Source organism: Meles meles, chromosome 5, assembly GCF_922984935.1.
Source record: "Meles meles chromosome 5, mMelMel3.1 paternal haplotype, whole genome shotgun sequence".
Lineage (NCBI taxonomy): Eukaryota > Metazoa > Chordata > Mammalia > Carnivora > Mustelidae > Meles > Meles meles.
In genome coordinates this window covers 65,129,706-65,147,383 of record NC_060070.1, presented here as the reverse complement: position 1 = coordinate 65,147,383, position 17,678 = coordinate 65,129,706, and the positions used below count along the sequence as shown (strand labels likewise).

The following is a 17,678-nucleotide window of genomic DNA, read 5'->3' as shown; positions in this document are numbered from 1 at the left end:
GACTTTAATTCAGGTATATTTAAGGAAGGACATTTTTAAATATGAGAATGATCTGAAGTTGTAAGTACCAGCAGAGATAAAGAACTTTCCATCCTGGACTAATACTCCTGGACTTCTCAACCTATCCAGAGATTGAAAGAGACATATAATGTTTCAGCTTTCCTAACTGTACTATGATTCTTTTCAAGACATAAAAATTCCTATTTTTAAGGCTGCCCAATATTTTTTTCTTGATACTTGTCCTATTGGAATTAAATACAAAAATAAAGTTAGGATATTTGATTTATGTGAAGGAACACACACCCATCTGCAAAATTCATGTTTCATTGAGATACTAAGATAATATGTAAATACTTTTCCTAAAAATTATTAGTATATAGAAATGCAATCAAAAATCATATACTATCATTACAAAGGTTTAGAAAGTCAATAATCCCCAGTATTGCTGAGTAGGTGCAACAGTGTTCTTATGTACCATTGGTAGGAAGAAAAGTTGTTACAAACCATTGGGAAGATATTTGGGCCATATCTGTCAAGCTTTATATATGTCTTTAGTCTACGTTAAGGAATTTATCCCACACATACTTGCATAAGTGCTAAAAGTCGTTTCATCATTTCAGCTTTTTGTCGTAATTGAGACTACATAAACGTCTACCAAGAGAGCATTAGTTACATAAACCATACTCCAAGCATGCAGTGGTATGTGCATAGTTAATTGAAAAGAATGCGATAGATCTGTAAGTGCTAGTATCAAGAGATATCTAAGGGTTCCTGCAACTGGGTGGGTCAGTTGGTTAAGCATTTGACTCTTGGCTTCACCTCAGGTCATGATCTCAGGGTCATGAGATCAAGGCCTGCATCAGGCACCACACAGAGCATGGAGCCTGCTGAAGAGTCTCTCTCCCTCCCCCTTTCCTCCCACCACATACACACACACTCTCTCTCTAAAAAAATAAAATAAAAAGAGATATTTAACATGTATTGCTAAGAAAATACCAAGTCATGGTACAGTGTATGTAGTATGATCTCATTTGTGATTATAGTTCATAATACATATAAGGAACTAATACATACATACATACAAGGAGCTAAGTCTGCTGGGATAGTTAATTGGGGCTTGGGAGAAGCAGGGATCGAATACTCTTATTTATATTTTTTTAGTACTCTTAAGTGACATAAGTAATGTTTATTTGAAAAAAAAAAAAACACATCTAAGGCATGGAGGAGATGTTTCAAGGTCACTTATGCTAATTTTGTATCCAGTCTTTTATCTTTTACTGGTAGGCAATCAAGCAAGTGACCCAGCCTTCTGTTCCTGACAGTAAAGAACATCTTAATTATAGAGAGAGAGAATGAACTTTAGTTACAGAAAACTGGAAAAAACAAATAGCCAGAATGCGTTAAAGGTCAGATCTCCTATAGTTGGTCACTCCAAATTTATAACACGTCAATGAACCCAATCAGAGGATGAATTTAAAATAGAGTATCTGTTTGAGAGGGACATGATAGAGTACAATCTTTTAACAACATTAGAAACAAGTACAGCATGGCATTGTGCAAAAATCCTGGAGTTTGGGCCCAAAATACCTTTGCAATTTCTAGCTATATAACTTTAGGCAAATTACTTTAATATTTCTGAGGCACTCTCCTTACTGGGAAAATAAAGGAAGGCAATCAATATAGACTTTATATGTCAAATGAAATAAAGTATAAGAAGAGATTGGTTCTAAAACTTAGAAAGCACTTAATACATTGTAGCTATTTTGTTATTTCCATTATTAACATCACCAGTGAACTCTATGTGGTATGGCAAGAAAATGAGTGTCTTCCTTAAGTTGATAGATTATACATCCTTTTGTTTCATTCTCAAATTTGCGAGCTCCTTGTAATGTAAGAAATTAGCCTGCTTACAGAGAGAGAAGTCAGTACCAACAGATTGCTCCTAACAGGCTGACAAATCATTTCAGAACTCCACATACGCACTAGCCCTTCTGGAACGTTGTCACACCTCTGCTAGTGATTTGGGTCTCTGTGTCAGCAGACACATCAGCTGCCTTCTTCCCTTTCAGCATCTGAGTATGTGCTTGGTTTTCCAAACCATATCCAAGGTAAATAGTGGTTGGTTTTAAAACTTTAAAAGAAATTATTTCTGAAGCCTGAGATCAAAGCCATTTGCAAATGCCATTTTCCTAGTTCACAGATTCAAATATTCCTTTCATCTATGATCGCGGATAGTTAAATACCAACAATGCTGAGATCTGCTTTCTATTTACCATAGAAAGAGACCCATCATGTGTCCTTTATCTCCTCCGGAGACTAGAACCAACCCCACCAGGACCTTAAGAGTATGGAGTGTTTCTCTGGGCCATCACGGAAGAAACACATTGCCCATGTCCTGGTCAAGGATATCATTTTTTTTTTCAAAGATTTATTCATTTACTTTAGAGAAAGCGCTTATGTGCAGGCGGTAGAAGCAAAGGGAGAGGGAGAGGGAGAATCCTCAAGCGCACTCCCCACTAAGCGTGAAGCCAGCACAGGCCCAATACCAGGACACCAAGTTCATGACCTGAGCAGAAACCAAGAGTCAGCTGCCTAACCGGCCGAGCCACCCAGGTACCCTAAGGATGACATTTTTAAATCTCTCTCAATCTTCCTTTTATAAATGCACCTCCACCTATGATCACAAAGTGCCCTCAACAAAATATTTCTTATAACAGCTGCAAAGTTCTTAAAGGAAAGCCCAGGAGATGCCTAACATTTGACTGAGTAAAGTGGTTTTATGGGAATAAGCTATATACTTAACACCCACTAAGGGATATTTATGCCGTTTTCAAATTTACCAAAAGTCTTGAAGATTTTTCAGCTTCAAAGCTTCTTCTGGCCCATGTCCTCTTGTTAGTATATTCATTAAGAAATCCACAGGGAGGGGTGCCTGGGTGGCTCAGTGGGTTTAAGCCTCTGCCTTCGGCTCAGGTCATGATCCCAGGGTCCTGGGATCAAGCCTTGCATCAGGCTCTCTGCTCAGCAGGGAGTCTGAATCCCTCTCTCTGTCTCTGCCTGCCTCTCTGCCTACTTGTGACCTATGTCTGTCAAATAAATAAATAAATAAATCTTTAAAAAAAATAGAAATCCACAGGGATATAAGTAATGATTCCAGTTACAAATTTGTATTTCCAATATATTTGATGGATAGTGTTGAAAACTCTTGCATTTTATAGAAGAAGTACTTTTGTTTTAAAGATTTTATTTATTTATTTGACTGAGAGAGAGAGATCACAAGTAGGCAGAGAGGCAGGCCAAGAGAGAGGGGGAAGCAGGTGCCCCAAAGAGGTACCTTTTTGATCACAGGATAATTGTAAGCATATGAAGATCATATAGACAAGTGTCGTTTGCATGCATATTATTTCAGATGGTCTGAAATTTCTAAACCAAGCATCAGAGTATATGTAGGACCAAGAGGTCTGAAATTTCTAAACCAAGCATCAGAGTGTATGTAGGACCAAGAGGAGCACTGAGGCTGATGTGGGACCAGATGAAGAGAACCCAACCTGAGGAATGTTTGTCCCCCACATTCTCTGAAGTTTGAACAAGGCACTAATCCTCTCTGGCCAAACAAGCCCATCTTTAAAGCCCATCTATGACATATAGTTGTTTCTTTGTTTCTTCCAGTTAATTTGTATAAAACACATGGAGCCCTTCAAAATGAAAACCTTTTAAGCATAAAATGATGTTTAGAAAAAATAATGAGGGAAGAACCAGCAGCTACTCCTTTACAGATATATTTTAAAACTCTGTTTCCTCATTTAAGAGCATTATTGAAATAAAATTTATTGAGATACAGTTCACATACCATACAATTCACCCATTTAGAGTGTGCAGTTCAGTGGTTTTGATATATTACATTATTTATTTTAATTGGGATAAAATATATATAAAACTTAAAAATTTCCACTCCTCCCATTTTTATGTGTGGCACTCCCACAATTCAATGGCACTCCCTACATCCACAACGTTGTATTACCATCATCCTGACTTTCAGAAATTTTATTTATCATCCCAAAGAGAAAGTCTTCTCTGCCAGCTCCTGGTGACTTCTCATCTACTCATAATGTCTCTGTACATTTGCCTCTTCTTGCGTGGATCATACAATAGTCATCATTTTGTGCCTGGTTCCTTTCACTCAGCATGTTTGCAGCGTTCATCCATGGGGAAGCATGGATCTGAACTCTGGTATGTGTGTACCATACTCTGTCGATCCATTCCTCTCTGATGGGCACTCCAGCCATCTCCATGTTTGGCAATTGTGAATAACTGCAGTGAAATTGGCATACAAGGACCTACTCAAATCCCTGCTTTTAATTCTTTGGAGCATACTGTATACCCAAAGAGCATAATTACTGGATCATGTGGGAATTCTGCTTGTTTTTTGAGGAACACTATTACTTTCTTAAAAGTATGTTCTTATGGGTTACTGCACTAAGCATCTTACTTGTGTTATTACGTCTAGTTCTCATAACAAACGTGTTCATTCATTCTTAGCACATTTTTTTAAATTTTTTAATTCTTTATTAACATATATTATTAGCCCGAGGGGTACAGGTCCTGTGAATCGCCATGTTTACACACTTCACAGCACTCACCATACCACATGCCCTCCCCCGGCAATGTTTTTTAAGAGTCTTCCATATGCCAGGCACTTTTCTAGGCACTGGGGCTTTTGTAGTGAACAAAACTAATAAAGTCCGCCCTCTCATAGATCTTACGTAATAGTAGATAATAGTAGTGACAGCAGGCAATAAATAGATGTTAATACAATGCTGGGTGGCATAAATGACATCAAGGCAATGAAAACAATGCAAGGTGAGCAGGAAAAATAGCACAGCAGTGGTGGGAGCAGTGGGATGCTGTCTGAGATGGAACTGGAAGGGAAGACCTCTGCAAAGCTGGTGCTCAAGCAGAAACCTGAAAGAAGGGAGTACCTCCTCCAGAGATCTTGAGAGATCATTCTGGGGAATGGCAAGAACAAATGCAAAGGCCCCGAGGCAGGCCCAGTCTTGGTGTGGTCTAAGGAGCAGCACAGGTCCTGGTGGCCCTGGGGCATGAGAAACAGAGAGGAGGGGAAGTCCAGGTTTTATTTTGTTGTGATGGGAAGTCATTGGAGACTTTGAGCAGGAGATGGACACAGTTGAGGCTGAGACTTGGGGGGGTCTGAGTGATTTTACCAAAGTAGCTGGTGAGTAGCTCATCCAGACTTGCCCAAGTCTCTTCACTCCAGAGTGCATCCCTGTCCCCAGCAGGCTAGGGCATATATGGGTCCCTCACGATGCTCCTTGCGGGCCTTAGCTGCTTTAAGTGTCCTACAGGATGCATGTTTCCATCACGAGGATTGGGTCAGGGCTCTCCATAAGCCAGCCTTGCCGGGTGCCTTGTCTGCAGCCCCAGCAGTGTCTGCACTCTGCCCCGCAGGCATGATGCACTCCCCCGGGTTCGACGGGACCGGCAGCCTCAGCCTGCAGATGCTGATGAACGCAGACAGCCTGTACACGGCCGCGCACTGTGCTCTGCTGCTCAACCTGAAACTCTCCCACGGTGACTACTACCGGAAGCGGTCCGCCCTGGCACCAGGCATGATGGTGAGCCTGACACCTCTTTGCCGACCCTCCGAGGACAGGTGGCTGGAGAGCTGAGCACCAGTGTCCTGGGAGGGGTGGCATGGGGTGCTCTGTGCCCCACTAGCATGGCATGGGCGACGTGGGTGGGGGGCCGTGGCGGGTCAAGGGGGATGCGGGGCGTTTGCAGAGTGTGATGGGCCACATGGCTGGCTACCTTGCTCCAGAGAGGCAAGGACCCAAGTGCCTGGAAGTGGCTGCCTGCCAGCAGCCCAGGAATGTCCCCCCAGTAGCACTGTTACACACACATGTGTGAGCTGCAGTCCAAAACAGGTGATCGGAACGGACCGTTCAAACATCAGAAGACGGGCAGGGAATGGTCCCCTTCTCTGAAAATCAAGGCCTGCTTTACCAGCACTCTTCATGGTCTTCCAGAATGTACTCAGATCTACTCGTAACCCACAACCATACTTCCCACTGGTCAGAAATAGAGCACCGTGTAAGCTGCTGCGTGAGAATGATGGCGATCGTCCAGCGGTCATCTCCGCCCTCATGTTGGCTCGTGAGCCTCCGTCCATCGAGCTGCATTTGTTTGCTGCATAAAGTATAAATCCACAGGGGTAACGGGTATAAATCAAGCAGCTCTTGAACCGCATGGGCTTTTTCAGGGAACACTTTCCATCTCTGCTGCTCTTGGGGCAGTGAGACGGAGCTGCTCTGTTCATATTTCTGCACCGTCTCTAGTCCCCCCACACATCAAAGAGGGCAGAGATGAGAGGCGGCGATCCTAATCCTTCTACGGGGTTTCTTAAAAAGATACTATAAGTAAAAGGAACTTCATGAAGTTTAGAACTTCCGCATCTTGGTTTCCCCTTCCCTGAACCACACTCCCACTATGCCCCTGATCAATAAGGTTTTATTTTTTCTAGAAGCCTTGGCTCAGGTAGGAGATGCGTGAAGGGAAGTGGCAACAGGGAAACATGTTCATTTGTGAGGGATCCTATCGGGTCCCCTTCTCATGTGATTCTCTCCATAGAAAGAGTTCACGAAGCAGGTCCAGACCAGCGGGGTGCTGATGGTTTTCTCCCAGGCCTGGATTGAGGAGCTCTACCATCAGGTGCTCGACAGAAACATGCTCGGAGAAGCCGGCTACTGGGGCAGCCCAGAGGACAACAGTCTGCCCCTCATCACCATGCTGACTGGTCAGTGGCTCCTCACACAGCTCTGAGACTCTTGGTGTGGAGGGGAGACAGACACTCCAAAGCCCCTTTCAGAGAAGCCAGCTTCAAAACAGCACCCACAGAGCCTCCCCGGCAACTGGTAACAGTTCCAGGGATGTGTCATGAATTCATCTCATAGGAATGTTCTGTCTCTTTCTCACATAGGACACTGGGGGGACTCACTGTGCCCCATTAGATAAGGACTACTTAGCACCTGTGTCTGTCAGAGTAAAACAACGGGCCTCTCTAGGGATATGAAGTACTTTCTGGGCTTAGAGTCCAGAATTATTCCTGGAAACTCCCATGTGCTAATAGATAACCCCATATCATTTCGTGCTCCCGAATTTGCCAGAAATGTAAAATGCTTGATCTTAAACTTGGCTTCTCTTCCCTTCCCGACTCTACGAGAATTTGAAATAATACCCAGATGTTACCCAGCATCTTTGTTTTCAGTGTCCAGAGTTTGTAAAATCCTGTTTATTTGAAATTTTACATGAGAGCATAGAGAGCTCTGTGGGTTGTGGTCACAAAGCAGGGGTTTTTGTTTGTTGAGTGTGTGTGTGTGTGTGTGTGTGTGTGTGTGTGAGAGAGAGAGAGAGAGAGAGAGAGAGAGAGAGAGAAAGCAGTCATTCATGGCTTCTCACAGCTTAGATACGGTGTCATGTAGACCAGGGAGTGCTCAAGACCTTGGCCATCAGTAGGCTTCATATATTATATCCAGGCTCATCTTCTGTTTGATCTGAGTTCCCAGACTGATTTCTGATCCAAGTTATCATCTCATGGCCCCAGGTGACAGGGTATGTAGGGCACAGCCCTATGTCAGATACCTCCCCTGCCTCTGTCATGTCACGTGTCCACACCAAACTCAGCATGGCTCTGCACCAGGCAGGGCACATGGTCTGGACAGTCCAGGGAGGAGGCAGAATCTGTTGTCCAAAGACAATGTTATGTTACCTGTGGCCAGTTTGGGGGCGAGGGGGCTCTTACAAGAGTAGCAGAGTAGACCACTGACAGGTAAAACCCAACAAAGATTTGGACTGAGGTGCTCCTTAGGAATCAGGCAGGGAGTCAAGACCCATAGTGAGGTCTGTCCACAGCAGACAGAGCCTTGATCATTGGCTAGTGTTTGGAGTCTTGGTTCTAGAACTAGGATGCAACTGGGAGAAGCAAGAGCAAGGTCCCTAACTGCAGGGATCAGGATCACTGGACAGGTGACCAATTTGTGTTTGACTAATCATGATAACTTTCATATCCATTTGAAATCTAGGACTTCATAAATGTGTGAGACATTTATTCAGGCATCCTATAAGTAGTGCGCAGTTTCCATCTTTCCTTGTAAAATCCCTCCAATAGGGATTGAAGGTACTTCCTAGAGCTTAAGGTGCCTTGGGATTTGGGTAAGGATCCTAAACATGCCAGCTTTAATTTTCAAAGACCACAGTTTCTGCCCAAATGAATCTCTGTGACTCTCTTACCTGAACCTTAACAAAGGGAGACATTCAGTAGTTATAAAAATGAAGAAATAACAGGCCATTCACAGTAACCACTTGCATCACACATTCCTGTGTATCAGCCACCTCTTTGTCACGGAACTGCAAGCTCAGTTGCTACCTCCATGGGAGAGTCCTCTAGACACAAAATGATATAAAAGCACAGGTTTTTCCATACAATTCTACAAAATGAAATTCTGTGATCCTTTGTGGCAAATTCCAGGTATGAAATGGCAAATGAATTTGAGCAGCAGCTAACCTGGAGCTTGGAAGCTTCCACCTGATCTTTTCGTCACATGTAGGGAAAAGCAACAGCAGCAATCTTATTATCAACGTTATAAAAACTGGCCATTTCTGATGTCATGGAAAGGTGTTCTATAGAACTGGAATTTTAGTGCTTAGATTAGCTTTGTATTACTTGAATTCAGCAGTACTTTACCTAGCATACAGGAAACCTCATAACTTCCAGAAACGGCAATTTCCGGTGAATGCCATAAGACCATTTGACTATAAGTCAAATTAATGTCATTGAAACGGGCCTGTTCTCACTTTAGTAGCCATTGAGGTTTCTCCCTGCTTCTGTTCCCCAGTTTTGTTGAGACATAATTAACATGAAACATTATGTTAGTCCAGGGTATAGAACATGATTTGATGATATATATCATATATGTGTGTGTGTGTGTGTGTGTGGTGTGTTACTGCAAAATGATCATCATGGTAAGTTTAGTTAATGTCAATCCCCTTACACAGTTACAATTTTCTTGTGGTGAGAACTTCTAAAATCTACTGTCTTTGCAACTTTCAGAGATGTGTTGCCTAAAGTCCCTAGGCTTCTTGGACTTTCTGTAAGAATCAAAGATATAATAAAATAATTTCCAAACAGCGTGCAGAGAGGGCTCATCCTATTGGTGAGGGTCAAGTTCTAAGGTCAAGGAATAAACTTCAGCTACCCTCTTTTCCCATGCCCTCCCCGGCTGGTATTCAGCTATGTTAGCTGCATTCAAGTACATATGCCCCAATTCCATCACTTCTCCAGTGGTTCCCTCCTTTCCACTGAGACATTTGGGGCCCAGAGGATGCAGGTTAGCCCCTGGCTACAAGGCTACTTAATTCAGAGCTAAGGCTTCTCAATCCCAGGCCAGCTTCTTCTTGCCAATATATTAAGAAGTGTTTCATTGAAATGATTCCAGAAGTGAGTGTTTTAACAAAAATTCAAATGAAGGAGAGTTAAGATTCCTGTATTGAGCTGGATGGAGTGTGTGATGGCATGGAAAGAGGCCCAGATGGGAATCCGAAGACGTGAATACTAAGTCTGATTCCTTCCTTTGCTGGCCCCATGGCCTTGGGTAGCTTACCTACTTTGAATATTTATTTCTTTTTTGGTGAAATGGGAAAAATACAACCTATCCTCTTTACTTGCTTGGAGTTGACAGAAAAATCTAAATGTGGAAACACTTCATAAACTGTAAGGTGTTATTATCAAGTGATTGTTGTATTTTGGAATCAGATTATGTGATTATCTGATCAAAGAGATACTATTCTTCTTTTCTTTATTCTTATGAGGAAACTCTGAAAGAGAAATCCAGGTTGGGGCAACCTGCATGTATAAAATTTGGGAATAATGTCGCTGTTCTGGATAAAAGGAGTATTCAGACATCTAAGTATTCTAAATCAATAGATTTTCCAACAATAGACATAGCAGAGTTTATCTTCCTTTTTTAAAGTAAAAAATATACAACAGCCTAACAAGAATGTTCTAGCAATGAAAGAAAACTGGACTATGAGATTAAACAAAAATTTTAATATTCTGATAAAAGATTATTATTTTCTTGCTACATAATAGATCCAACGGATGTTTGTTCGGGAAGAAATGAATATTGTGGTGGCCATTTGTTTTTGACTAGAGTGTTCTTAATCAGGAAAAACCTTGTCTTTTTCCTTGACAGACATCGATGGCTTAGAGAGCAGTGCGATTGGGGGCCAGCTGATGGCCTCAGCTTCTACCGAGTCCCCTTTCACCCAGGGCAGGAGAATTGATGACTCCACAGTGGCAGGTAATGACTTGGGTCTTGAGCTTATGAATATGCATGTGTCACGTATGTTACCAGCAGCTAAATCATTAAGTGGCAGCTTTGCGTGCTGACGTAGATGAATTAACGTCTTGTCCTGTTAGAAAAAGCGTGCCTGATGGAAGTTACTCTGCAGCATCTTGCTGATGATGCAACATTCATTATTTATAAACACACAAATGTTTAATGTAAAATGCAATCCAATAGCCATTAAATTATATTTCCAGTAGGAGAATGCCTCACAACTCAGGCTCGCTATTTGGATGGTCAGGAGATCTCGTACCACCCCCTGCTGGGTTGTTTCTGCCTCTGGAAAATGATGCCTCTGCCCTTTCACGTTCCAGGTGTGGCATTTGCTCGCTACATTCTGGTGGGCTGCTGGAAGAACCTCATCGATACTTTATCAACCCCGCTGACTGGCAGGATGGCAGGAAGCTCCAAAGGGTTGGCCTTCATTCTGGGAGCTGAAGGCGTCAAGGAGCAGAACCAAAAGGAGCGTGATGCCATCTGCATGAGCCTCGATGGGCTGCGGAAAGCAGCGCGGCTGAGCTGTGCTCTAGGTACCAGAGAGAGTGACGTCCTCTGATGCGCGGCCCAAGAGGCATCCCTGAGGAGCGCTTGGGGCATGGCCTAGTGGCAAACAAGTCTTCTGGAAGGGCCCTGCTTGGTAATGGTTGGAGAACAGACTCAGTGAGTGGCAATCGTTTGTTGTCTCTGTAGGAGTTGCAGCTAACTGCGCTTCAGCCCTTGCCCAGATGGCGGCTGCCTCCTGTGTCCAGGAAGAAAAAGAGGAAAAGGAAGTCCAAGAACCCAGTGACGCCATAGCCCAAGGTAACCGCTGAAGGGCCAGAACCCACTTGGCGCCTTCCGTGCTGTCTGTACACACCCCCACACACAAGCAGATCCCTGTCCCCAATCCCTGTGGCATGCACAGCCTATGTTTGCTGCTGATCGCGAAGTCCCAGGCTGGATCCGTCCAGATCCCAGTCGTGGCTCTCTTTGACACGGCTGACCCTGCAGAGCGCCTCCATATATCCCTATGGGGATAAGAGACATCCTGGCCCTCACTGACCAGGAAAGTGCTCATGGCTGCTCACAGGAGTCCTGCGGGACACCAGAGGTCTGCCTGGCTGAGCTGTTCATTCTTCTTTCCTCATCTGGCCACATGCTTTGGCACTGCACAGAGTACCCATCTCAAGACCCCTCGGGTCATAGCAGGGAAAGGCAGAACAGCCAGTTTTCTGAAGAGGGAAATCAAATGGGGGAAATCCCTGAGAGAGGCTTCAGGAAAGCTTTGTTCTTGGAAGAGAAAAACCTGAGATTTGTGAACTCCCGAAAGAGTTGATTTTTAACTTGTGAAAATCGGTTAGCCAATGAAGTGGACGATTAGTATATATACTTGATATGCACAACCATAAATTACATAAAAATCCTTACATTTAAAGTTCTTAAAAAATTATAAAACCAGAATTGATGTCCGAGTTATATACAAATAAAGAAAATCAGTATCACAGCCATACAACAAGGACACTTGGCTAAAACTCAGTTTGCCTCTCACAGCAGGTATATGGTTTTGCTCCTCTGAAGTGAGCATGCTGTGTTTCTAGGCTCCAGACCATCCTTCACGTATGCCCCTGGACCCATCTTCCAATGAGTTGATACCTTTATTCATGGAGGATGTTGACATTGGGCCTTGCCTTGGCATTTTGCGTAATTGACATATTAAGTTACCCTCTGCATCCTTTCTCGTTAGTTATCTACAATTTAAAAAGTGTTTTTGAAGATCACAGGTATAAACGTAAACTCAGGAAATGAAATGATCTGATGATCATGGGCTCAGAGCATATATACATATACGTATATTTTAGATGATCATCACCATGAACCTGTGATGTTAAACCTCAGAGAACTCACAGATTACCAGGAATTCTGTCTTATCAGTGTGAGCACATGGGTGGGGAAGGGCTTGGGGGCAAACAGCTTTACCTGGGATGAGCACCTGAAGCCCATCCTCACTGCTGTCACTGACTTATAACCCACAGGCGGGTCTCGAAGAACTGCAGCCACCAGCCAAGAACCGATCCACCTTGTGAGGCTGCCAAACTGGGCTCACCAGCGTCCGAGGGGCGGAGGGCTGGGTAGCTTGCACACTGAACCACAGGGATGTGCTGTTGAGGAGCTGGCTGCCAGTGCCATCAAGTGACATCTGCTGTTTCCCTTTTGCTCTTGCATGGCAGCCCATTCTCTCCTTTTTATCCCTTCTCTCTTATCCTTCTCTGGCCCTGTCTTGGACCATTACGTTAATGAATGTCTCTCTGACACAGTGAAACTGAAGGTAGAGCAGAAACTGGAGCAGATCGGGAAGCTGCAGGGGGTCTGGCTGCACACCGCCCACGTCCTATGCATGGACGCCATCCTCAGCGTAGGCCTGGAGATGGGAAGCCACAACCCGGACTGCTGGCCCCACGTGTTCAGGTGCATGATGATCCCCCAACCCCGATCAGTTACAGAGTTCACAGTACCTATAAGGCAGAAGCAGCAATGTTTGCTCCACAGTTCTCACGAGACTGAGACAAAAAGCATGTCTTGCAGGCATTGACTTTGGGCTGACCTGGGACAGAGAAGCAGTGTCCATGGTGCAGGCACGGGGCAGGGCCCAGGCTGTTTCCTCGCTGCCTCCTCAGTGCACTCCCGATGCCTTGCACCAAGCTCCATTCTGGAAGAGCAGCAGTGGGGCAGACAAGGGCAGGGCCCAAGCACCTAGACCTCACCCAGAGCCCCAGCCAAATCTGGGTTCAGTTTGATGCCCTCAAAGCAAATACAGTTGTAAGTGTCTGTTGGGTTTCAAAGAGAGAAGCATGCAGGTCATTCAAGGATTGCAAACCCCGTCTTGGGGGGAACATGTGAAAGAGCCAATATGAATTAGCCTGGAGCAAATGGGTTTCAGCGTGGGGGCTGGCGTCCTGCTGCTCTTCATTGTGCTCACAGGCAAAACAGGAAAAAGAAAATGACTTAAATTGCAGCAGAGCATTTTATAGGGAATCAAAAAATTGCCTGAGCATAGACCACAAGAGTGGGTTATTCGGGATGGTCTTTACCAGTAACTGGACTTCCTCTGGGTTACTGGGCCTCTTATGAACCATCATAGCCCCAGGGTGTGTTGGGCATGAACAGTTTGGAAGTTGGCAGCTATCCCCTACATTGTGGTGCTTCTCTGGGTTTGCCACGATCAGGGCGATCAGGGCATGACCCCAGCACCAGCACTAGGTGCTGTTGAGGCCAGTTGGGCGTGGCTGGGCAGAGCCCTTGAGAGTGGGCCCAGTGTGGCTGGCGGGCCTGCCAGGCACATGCACACTCCAGCTGGGATCCTAAAGAAGGGCTTCCCGAGTCCTCATCAGAGCACTAGAAAGAAGGGGAGAGGGCCCCTTGGGAAAACTCCCTCAGACAGCCCAAGTCCAAATAAGCCAGTAAGCTGGACGGGATGGAATTGGACGAACAGGGCTTCTGTTACCCACCTTTCCTCGCAGCACAGAAGGCAGCCTGAGGAATCCTTACCCCACTTCCAAGTCATCTGGTCCAACTCAAAAAGGAAAAATAATATGGATAGTGAGTGGGGAGAGGGAGAGGTTGCTCTGCCAAGAGAAGAAAGGAAATTGGTGGGGGGACTGCAAAGCTGGGTGGGGTTTCTTTCTCTCACTGTGGGATTTACAGAGCTGGCCTGCTGAGCTACGCGGCCTAACAGCTGTCTGTCTGCGCCTCTGTCTAGGGTCTGTGAGTACGTGGGCACGCTGGAGCACACCCATTTCAGCGACGGCACTTCTCAGCCCCCTCTGACCATCAGCCAGCCCCAGAAGGCGTCAGGGGGCTCTGGACTCCTCGGGGACCCAGAGTGTGAGAGCTCAGCCCCGGAACAGAGCCTAGAGCCAGAGAGCTCCATGAGCACGGCCCCCATCATCCAGCCCCTCTCCATCCAAGAGCTGGTCAGGGAAGGCAGCCGAGGCCGGGCCTCTGACTTCCGCGGGGGCAGCCTCATGACCGGGAGCAGTGCCGCCAAGGCCGTGCTCACGCTGTCCACCCAGGCCGACAGGTAAGAGCGCCCCAGGGTCTTCATACCTCAGAGTAGTCCTCCCTGCAGAGCACCAGTGGGCAACGCCACACCCATGTCTCTCCTCTCAAATCACTCCCAGGACAACTAGATGTGTTGGCCAGTCATTTAAACCTCTTTTTTCATTTTTTTCAAACATACCTCTGTCTCCCATCAGGCCCCACACTTAAAATGAACTGCTGTCTGTTGACTAAGAACAGAGCCCTGGAGGCGGGTTCCCTGGGGCTAGTGCCCTGCACTTACTCTGTGATCTTGGGCAGGTTCACCTCCCAGGGCCCTGATTGCCTCATGTCAAATAAGGCCATGTGGTCAGCCTCTCTCAGGGGGGTCATAAGGTTAAATTAATTACTACACTTGAAGCACTTAAGACAGAGCTTGATAAATCATAAAAATCCATTTTTTTTAAGATTTTATTTTTTTATTTGACAGAGAAAACAGAAGCAGGGGAGACCAGCAGGCAGAGGGAAAGGGAGAAGCAGGCTCCGCACTGAGCAAGGAGGCTGACTCAGGGCTGGATCCCAGGATGCTGGGCTTAGGACCCGAGCTGAAAGCAGATGCTTAACTGACTGAGCCACCCAGGCACCACCAAAAACCCATTATTCTTATGATATTTATTATCTATAGTCCCAGGGGTGATATGTTCTTTAACCATATTGAGGTTGAGAGGAAAAACTCAACAAAAACCCCAGCCCCAAGGGGCAACTCCTCCTGATGTTGAACCTGCTGCTGGTTGTCACCGTCACATGTAGTCCCACCACACTGCACTGTCCACGCTGGGTCACTGTACCCCCAGCCCCAGGCAGTGAAGTTTATACAGGGAGCCCGAGGCCGGGGAGTGGAAAAGCTGGACAGCACTCATGGGAGCTCAGAACACCTGAATTCTTTCCTGACTTTGACACTAATCAACTACAAGGTCATGTCTGCATAAAGAGTTACGCTGAGACTCCGTGCAGTTTCTCTTTTCCCGGCTTATCCAACAATGTGGCTGGGAAAGTGTGTTGGTATCTGGAAAGTAGTATGCAAGCATCCGGGGGGGCATAATATTCATTGCTGTTCTTTTACTAGCAACGAGAGAGAAGAAGTGGTTAATAGGACGCAGACACTAAGTGACATTAAAATTGGATTTACAAAAATAGCAAGGAAAAAGTCTTTGTTTCCATCATTTGTGAATGCTTAACCTACTAACTCCCATCTTAAAACCTGTACATCTCATATAACCTCTTCAAAAGGGACTCCATATTCAATTCCTTTTGGAGACCCGCTCCCTAGCTCAGCACGTGACAGCCCACGGGGCTGCTTGCCCTTCTGACGTAAGCACAGATTTGGTGGGCAAGCCGCAGATGACTGAAGAGCAGTGAAAGGCCGGCCATAGAGACCCACATCGGATGCCAGCCTTCTGAATTCCAGTGAGCCTCAGCTCCTTCTCCAAGCCCTGCTACCTGTGTTCCCCTCCTCCTTCCGCTAGAAATATCTGCGCCCAGCAGAGTAAAAACAAAAGGAACCTGCAAGGTCCATTATGTTAGGGAATATTTGTTCTTTTAGTAGCTACTTGAGCTCCCACTGCGTGCAGGGCGCTGGGTGTATGAGTCAGAGGCAATAATTAAACTAGGCCCACCCCCAGGAGGCTTACAGGTTTGGGTATACTTTGGTTTTGTATCCTTCTGAAGACCAAACCCAGCATTAGACTCATCAATCGTAGCCCAGCAAAAGCCTTGATTGACTTAATGTGTTTTTCTATCACATAGTTTATGAAGCTAAAGCTAATTCTAAGGATTCCATTCCCAGTTATTCAGTTTTGGGGGTGATGCTTTGCCAAGTTTCAGCTTCTTGCCAAATGTTTTATGAGTGCCCAGCATGGCTGAGCTAAGCCATGCAGAAACAAAGTTTTTTTTTTTTTAATGGTCTGTGCCCTTTATATGAAAATCTCCTAGTTCGAGCAGACTTATACACAGTAATAATAGGTAGAGAAGCATAATGCACATTTCTTTACAGTTTTACACATTTTCATTACTCACAGTTAACAAAATTACCATCATCATTCTACCGCAAAGACTTGGTGGAATTGTTCCCAAGTAAAAATTTGTTTCTTTCCTCCAGGCTCTTCGAAGATGCTACGGACAAATTGAACCTGATGGCTCTGGGGGGGTTCCTCTACCAGCTGAAGAAAGCGTCCCAGTCCCAGCTCTTCCATTCTGTTACAGATACGGTGGATTACTCTCTGGCAATGCCAGGTAATTCTTTCCCAGAAGAACCATGCCACGAGATCAGCAGGAAGCAGCCTGGATCTCTGAAAGCAGCGGCCCACCTGAAGACTTGAATCCCCATTCTCATCACACATGGCTAAGGTCTAGTGCAGATTTGTCATCAGTTTTCAGGCATGCTGGGGGAAATGCTGCTGCGGCCAGTGCTGCCCCTGTTCCCACTGGAACTGTGCCAGGTGGTTCTGCAAAGTTTTGTGCTTGAGATAGAGAAAATTATGTGGCTACTCAGGGTGCAGGTAGTTCCCATGAGGATGGGACCCCCTTCTCTGTATCACAAGCCACCTGTCTTGCTTCATTCAGTTCAGCTGCTTGAAAGAAGCAGCTCCTGATTGCACAAAAGGCTGGTGGGAGAGAAGAGTGGAAGGGGGAGAAGCTGCCTGCTACTCTTAGAAAAACTGCTGTTGAGGCATATCCCTAATGATAGGTCAATGTCACTGTCTTCACTGATGAGGACCTTGAAGGGAGCACAGTTGTAATGAGCTGCCCAAGAGTCCCAAACGGGTGGTAGGCTGCTCACAGATACAACAGTCCATCAGTAGCCAAGGTTGTCATGCCGAAACAGTGAGCCTCTGTCCCGATGGGTCCATGCAGGGGCACAGAACTAAATGCTGGAAACACACTGTACCGGCAAGTTGGATCATACAGCCTCTTGAGGTCCCATCTTTAGGGATCTGAAGTTCTAAGTGTGTGCATTTGGCCTTTTGATCCTTACTGCAGATTCTGATTTGAGAAGCACAGTCCCTTCCCTGCTAGTTTTTAATAGACTTTAAAACCTTAGCTCTATAACGCCAACTTCCCAGACCCCTCGCACTTCCAGAGCAGCCCTGGATGTGGGACACACCTTCAAAGTGTTTGGGGTTGAAAAATTAGCAAGCTCTCAGCTTACCAAAAAGCAAGGAGCAGGGTTAGGAAGAGGCACCTGGG

The 17,678-nt window shown here is 45.5% G+C and overlaps 1 protein-coding gene across 2 annotated transcripts in view; it reads left to right on the top strand.

Moving 5' to 3' along the window:
- Positions 1 to 17,678, top strand: part of ARFGEF3 (ARFGEF family member 3) — a 169,337-nt gene that overhangs the window by 106,715 nt on the left and 44,944 nt on the right. For both annotated transcript variants that reach the window (XM_046005551.1, XM_046005550.1), the window contains 8 exons: positions 5,467 to 5,633; positions 6,646 to 6,811; positions 10,266 to 10,373; positions 10,733 to 10,948; positions 11,109 to 11,219; positions 12,713 to 12,863; positions 14,155 to 14,475; positions 16,591 to 16,724. In XM_046005551.1, coding sequence (XP_045861507.1) covers positions 5,467 to 5,633; positions 6,646 to 6,811; positions 10,266 to 10,373; positions 10,733 to 10,948; positions 11,109 to 11,219; positions 12,713 to 12,863; positions 14,155 to 14,475; positions 16,591 to 16,724 — 1,374 coding nt within the window. The remainder of the gene's footprint in view (positions 1 to 5,466; positions 5,634 to 6,645; positions 6,812 to 10,265; positions 10,374 to 10,732; positions 10,949 to 11,108; positions 11,220 to 12,712; positions 12,864 to 14,154; positions 14,476 to 16,590; positions 16,725 to 17,678) is intronic.